Raw genomic sequence first — 6,851 nt, forward strand, 5'->3', positions numbered from 1 at the left:
CTTAATTGCAGACATTTAAAAAAAAAAAAGAAAGCAAGAAATAAAATATTAGTTAAGAATCATGCTCCTTATAAATAAGACTTTTTTTGCTAAGTCTAAATACTGTATTGCTAGAAGGCCATTCTCCCTGGTTTCTATGATGTCATGGCCACTGTTTAAATGTTGATGTGTGCAAATTAAACTTTTTTATTGGTTATTTTATTTATTTACATTTCGAATGTTATCCCCCTTCCCAGTTTCCCCTCCACAAACCCCCATCCCCTTGTTCCTCCCCCTGCCTCTATGAGGGTGCACACCCACGTGCCCACCCACTCCCACTTCAGCACCCTAGCATCCCCCTACACTGGGTCATCAAGCCTCCACAGGACCAAGGGGTTCCCCTCCCACTGATGCCACATAAGGCCTTGGAACAGTGGCTCTGTGATTAAGAGTACCGGGCTGGGGATTTAGCTCAGTGGTAGAGCGCTTACCTAGGAAGCGCAAGGCCCTGGGTTCGGTCCCCAGCTCCGAAAAAAAAAAAAAAAAGAACCAAAAAAAAAAAAAAAAAAAAAAAGTACCGGCTGCTCTTCCAAAGGTCTTGAGTTCGATTCCCAGTAACCACACGGTGGCTCACAACGGTCTATCATGGAATCTGATGCCCTCTTTTGGCGCGAAGATATACGTGCTGACAGAGCACTCATATATTAAAAACAAAACAAAACAAAAACATAAATAAATAAGTCCTAAGAAAGACTGGCTAACCTTCTCTTTTTTTTTTTTTTTTTTTTTTTTGGAGCTGGGGACTGAACCCAGGGCCTTTTGCTTGTTAGGCAAGCGCTCTCCCCCTGAGCTAAATCCCCAACCCCCTTCTTACTGGACGTGCAGAGAAACCAAAACCTCTCCACAGCCTTCATCCAGGGTGCAATCAGAACTCAAGACCTCTGGAAGAGCAGCCAGTGCTCTTAACCGCAGAGCCATTGTTCCAAGGGTTCCAAGTCTTGATGCACAGTCTCGAATAGATCTTTTTACCAACCCTGTGACGCCCTCAGCAAAGGACAGCCCACCCAGGTCCTAGAACAATGCATCCAGCTGTTAATTCTCCTGTCCTGCGCTGTGACCCACAGGTCCTTCTGAGGGCGGCCCTCCCATGAAGCTGACGTAAGCACACCTGGCCTCCACGCTCACTGCACAGCTTTCTCGGGAGATGAAGCTGCTTAGCCTCCCTCTCCTCACAGTGACCATTCTTCTCTGCTGCAACATGGCTCAGGCTATATTCTGGAGGAAGAAGGGTGAGGCACAGTGTTCCTGGGGTGGCTTGGGTAGGGAAACCTTCCCTCTGAGAAGTCCAAGGAACCACTTGGTACCGATTCTCCAAGAAGAGGTTCACAGTTCGCCGGTGCGCAAGACTCACCTTGCGATATTCTTCTGCAGCTTTATCCAAACCTGGCTTTTGCCCAGAGTTTCATCTTCCCTGCCCTTTTGTCCTCGTGCCCAAATGCTGGCGTGATAGAGGCTGCAGTGGCTCCCTAAAGTGTTGCTTCTACTACTGTCAGATGCGCTGTGTGGTTCCATGGGACAGTTCGGATTAGGTGAGCAGCCCCCAAAATGCTATCCGCCATGCTCCTCCTAGAAGCCCTGTGTAGAGTCACTCACCCCGTAGGGAGCTGCGATCTGTCTGTATCTCTAGAAGGCATGGCAGAGCATCTAAATTAATTAGGGTTATCCGGAGATTGTCCCTTCCTCAGAAAAGACATTGCTCATTGAATGGGTGAGCATCGCCCATACCCGAATACCACCTCTGCGTAGGATAATCTCGAAGCTCCTCAGCTGCTACTGACTGTGTTTTAGGCTTACTTTCAGTTGCCCCCTTTCACATCTTATAGCAGTGAAGCATTTCACACTAGACCTTAAATTATAAAGGTGGGAGGGGGTTGGGGATTTAGCTCAGTGGTAGAGCGCTTGCCTAGGAAGCGCAAGGCCCTGGGTTCGGTCCCCAGCTCCGAAAAAAAGAACCAAAAAAAAATCATAAAGGGATTTTGAAACCATAATCTCTTACTTGACACTTACAGAACCACTTACTCTTAGCCCTTGAATCCCTGACAGCACATCTCAGTGTTCTTGGAAAGACAGCACATAACAGGACCCAGAGCATGGTGACCGGGTGACCCAGAGCCATGTCCCCAGCACAGTTTACACCTGTTCTTATCTCCGTTCTTTCTAGACAAACCTGAGAAGACCCGTGTGATATAGTCTCGGTCGAGTCTAGCCGGCCTCCGGTTCCCCTCAGATAGGTCTATCCTGAGACGAAAAATTAAGTGCTTGTTAGCATGAATACAAAATAAAGGAGTAAAGTGTTCTGCGTTTGTCTATTTTCTGTTGCAATAAAAAAAAAAAAACCTACCTTAGGCTGGGGCTTTAGAAGTATGGATGTTTTACAACCCTGCATCGCAAAATACACTCGTAAGAATGCACGCAAAAGACAAAGGAAGTTCTATTATGGAGAACACGGGGAAGAATAAATTTCATAAGAAATTAATTATTAATTATTAGATGCTATTCATTGATTTAACAATTTTAAATACATATTCACAAAACACCGAGACACCCGACTTCAAATAACAGACAACAAGAGGGCAATCTAAGCCAGATGGGTCCAAACAGGATGATAGGGAGGGGTGTTATACCCCACTCTCATCCACACTCAAAGACAAAAAGAAACTGCAGAGTAGAACTATACCGGAGATCAAACAGGCTCAGCAGGTATCTATGGGATATTCGACCCAATTAAATTCATTTTCAGCAGAATTATCTAAAATAGGCTATATTGTACATCGCAAAGCAAATCTCAATAAATAAAAAGCAATTAAAACAATTTCTCATATGTTGTCAAATCACAGTACAGTGAGACTAGAGGTCAGGAGTAGGAGTCGTTATGCTCAGAGACTCAGTGCTACATTCTCGAGTGGAGAGAGTTCATAGAACCAAATGAAAACGGGAACACAACTTTACTTTTGCAAAACAGAGAAGGCAGTTCTGAAGGGAAATTTGCAGCTACCCGAGTTTATACAGTGAGTCACTGTGAAGATCAGGTAAGAAATTTAAGACATTTAACGGTCAAATTAAAATGAAAGCATCATTTCGGAGACGCGTAGGAATACGGCTAAGGCAGTTCTAACAAAACGTATTTATCAATGCCTGCCTTTAAAGAAATGGGAGAAATCTTAAATAAATTACCTCAAGGATATTTGACAAATAACACAAGTCAAACAGTAAAGAGAATCTCTTCTAAGCATCACCTGTCAATAAAAAAGCTTATGGCCAATGAGCTGAGGCAGAGAATAGGAGGCAGGACATTCAGCAGGGAGAGAGAGAATTCTGGGAAATGGTGATAGGCTCAGGAGATTCCTCCCGGAACACAGAGGAAACCAGCAGGCAGCTGAACTCAAGATAGAAAAAAGGGGGACTCACCAGCCAGATGCTGAGGAAGAAGCAGGCCAGGACTGAAGGAAAGGTTACTAACCAACGGGTAACTGAACCCAGGTTAGAATAAAAGGGATACTAAGTTAAGAGCAAGTCAGAGAACAAGCAAAGCGTATGGCCTAGGCATTTATTAATAAGTAATTAGTCTCGGGCTAGAGAGATGACTCAGCAGTTAAGAGCATGACTGCTCTTCCAGAGGTCCTGAGTTCAAATCCCAGCAACCACACGGTGGCTCACAACCCTCTGTAATGGGATCTGATGCCCTCTTCTGCTGTGTCTGAAGACAGATGCAGTGTTCTCATATATAGTAAATAAATAAATAAATCTTTTTTTAAAAAAAGTAATTAGTCTCTGAGTTGTCATTCCTGGAGCAGGTGCTGAGAGGAAAAAATTGGACTTACATTTTTTTTTGACCGAGCTCAAAAGCAGCGGCTGTCAAGAAATAATAAAGATCAGGAAGGAAATGCATTGAATAGAGACTGAAAGAAAAGCAACTGCAGAGCCATAGAATCAGGACATGGCACTGGCACAAACGCAGACGTCCAGACCAATGGGAGGAAACAGAAAAACCAGAAATAAACCTGTGAGGACACAGCCATCTGAGTTTTCCCAAAGGTGGCAAAACCCACTGCTCCGCCCCCAGCTCTACCATCCACAGCAGGGACAGTTTGTCTTGTAGGCTCAGGCCAGCTTCACTCCAGAGCTGTGACTGTCCTTAACGGTTGCCCCACAGTTCTGGCATCTCCAATATCCTGGGGTCTTCACTGAAACTGAGGCCTCACCCTCACCAAGAGCCTCCTGGCCTCTTTTTGGGGACTCTGACCCTGCCTCACGATGCCAATCTTGGACTTTCCTCATTACACTTTTAATCCAGGGTTCTCACTGCGATGTGGCTGTACCTTCCCCTGTAGCCTCTTCCAGCCTATCTACATGGAGACTCTGACCTTGCCATTCAATGTCAAGCCTCAACCGCCCTCCACGATCCCTTTATTCCTTCAGAACTAGCACTACCAGGGAAACCCTTGCACAGCACCAAGTTTGGCTGCCAACAACAGGACCATAGCTTCAATGTGTAGATGCTGAAGGAATCCTCCCCAAAAGGTATCACCTAAATGATGTGGTCTCTCATCAATCACAGCTGCTTCTTCAGCCCTTGCTAAGTAATGCTGACTGTCCCGGTAATGCAGGTTTTTTTCTTCCACAGATCATTAATTCTAATGTATTACACAAAAAGCCCTGTAGTCTTTGCTTCCCTCAGAAGCTCCAGAAGTCATGTCTCCATTGCCTGTACCTATTTCCATCCAAGTACTAGCCAGTCCCAACCCGGCTTAGCTTCAGAGATCAGACAAGATGGGGCCTCTCTAGAATAGTATGTAGGCACCTGTACCTTTCTCGATATTCCTGTTTTCCTGACTTCCATAGCAACTCATTGAGCTTTAGGCACTGAATGGCTTTACCAACCCAAAGCTACAAAATGCTTCTATAATCCTTACTGAAAAAAATGGTCCAGTCCACCACAGCAAGATTCTTCTCTCGGCTCCCAATTCCTGTTCTAGATTTCTGTTGCTGTAATAAAACACCGACCAAACACAATTTAGGAAGGAAGTGTGCCTTGGTTACTTCTTTTTTGCTATAAAGAGATTCTATACCCAAGCAGCTTACAGAAGGAAGAGCTTATGGGGGTTCACAGTTTCAGAAGGTGAGTCAGGACCGTTGTAGTGGAGGGCTGGGCAGCAGGCAGGCATAGTGCTGGAGCAGTGTCTGATAGCTTACATCTTGAGACACAACAACCAGGCAGAGAGAGAGAGAGAGAGAGAGAGAGCCACAGAGACAGAGACAGAGAGAAGACAGAGAGAGACAAAGACAGAGAGAAACAGGATAAAAAGAGAGAGACCTCCAGTGACACATCTCCAGCAAGCCCAGTCCTCCAAATCCTTCCCAATGAGTTCCACCAAATGGCAACCAAGTATCCAAACATACGATTCTATGGGGACTATTCTCATTCAAACCACCACAAAAATGGTTTATTTAGCTTATGCATCCTACACATGGTCTATCATTAAAGGAAGTCAGGACAGAAACCATGAAAGAGAGTTGTTTACTGCCTTATTTCCTCTGAATTACTCAGCCCATTTTTTGACAAAGCCTAGGCCAATCTACCCAGTGAGTGGCCCTGCCTACAGTGAACTGAGTCCTGTCTCAGCCATCATTAACCAAGAAAATGCCTCCACAGACATGTCCACAGGCCAATCTGATGGAGGTATTTTCTCAACTGAGGGCCCCTCTTACCAGAGAACTTTAGATTGTGTCAAGTTGACAAAATCTAATGGGCACAAGCAGTCATAAAGAAAGTACAAAATTACACAGGGGGAAATCCCACTGGGTGGCCCCAGAACAACTCCTAAAAGGGCAAACGGTGTTGCTGAAGTCCTGAGTGAGGAGCAACAGATCTCTTATACATTGTTGCTATATAAATTGTTACATTGTATTGGAGGGCTGTTTGTCATATTCATAATGGTAGAACATGTCTACACGCTGTGCCCTCTATCCCATCAATCCAGCAATTCCATCTCTAACTAGATCACACTTATACATTCTCCAAAATAAGTGTACAAGAATGTTCATGGCAGTGCCTCTTATCAGAGTCAAAATGACAAAGTGCATATAGTTCTGCTGACCTGAGTTTTATTCTTTGCTTTTGTTCGTTTGGTTTGGGGTTTTTTATATTGTTGTTTGCTTGTTTGTTTTGTTGGTAAGCTGTAAAAGTATTTCTAGGGGCTTTTCTATGGTCCTTCTTGTTTCCCAAATAAATGTCACGGAGCCCTTCTATTTATTAACAAGTTGCAAGTACGATAACTAGGCAGATTAGTCATCTATTCTAACGCAACCCTGCTGGCCTGGACTACTTTCCAGTCATGTACCCCGTTGCTGGTCTTCTGAGTCCTTTTGTTGTTTGATAACCCACCAAGTCAAATTTATGCTGCCCATATGCTAATAAATGTGAGACTGTCCACTGGACATGGTCACCCTACCAGGGCACTTGTGACTGATTTATAGACTGCTGTTACATTATTAAATTTGATTGTAAGTTTATTATTCTTTTTCCTTATGTTTTCCTTCTGCCACTCTCTTAACGATGTAGCTCAGTCTAGGACAAGAACTCAAGATCTGTGACCTTCTACCCTTGTAGTAGTTGTTATTAGTCTGTGAATTTGCTACACCTCTTGTTTGTCTTTAAATATTCACTGGGGGTTTCTACCCCACTTCAGACCATTTAGTTCCCAAATAAAAGACACAGAACTTTGAGATTTATAACCAAGCTTATAGCACAGTAGCTCGGCAGCTATCAACCCACTAAGCGATCTTGTCTGCTTCTCTGCCAAAATCCCCAT

General features: G+C 44.3%; 1 protein-coding gene across 1 annotated transcript; it reads left to right on the plus strand.

Moving 5' to 3' along the window:
• The first annotated feature begins 1,183 nt into the window (after nucleotides 1–1,183).
• Nucleotides 1,184–1,568, plus strand: LOC116900787 (WAP four-disulfide core domain protein 15B-like). Its single transcript, XM_032902498.1, has 2 exons — nucleotides 1,184–1,268; nucleotides 1,411–1,568. The coding sequence occupies exons 1-2, from the start codon at nucleotides 1,184–1,186 to the stop codon at nucleotides 1,566–1,568; spliced, it is 243 nt and encodes an 80-aa protein (XP_032758389.1).
• The last annotated feature ends 5,283 nt before the right edge of the window (nucleotides 1,569–6,851 follow it).

Source organism: Rattus rattus, chromosome 5, assembly GCF_011064425.1.
Source record: "Rattus rattus isolate New Zealand chromosome 5, Rrattus_CSIRO_v1, whole genome shotgun sequence".
Taxonomy (NCBI): Eukaryota; Metazoa; Chordata; class Mammalia; order Rodentia; family Muridae; genus Rattus; species Rattus rattus.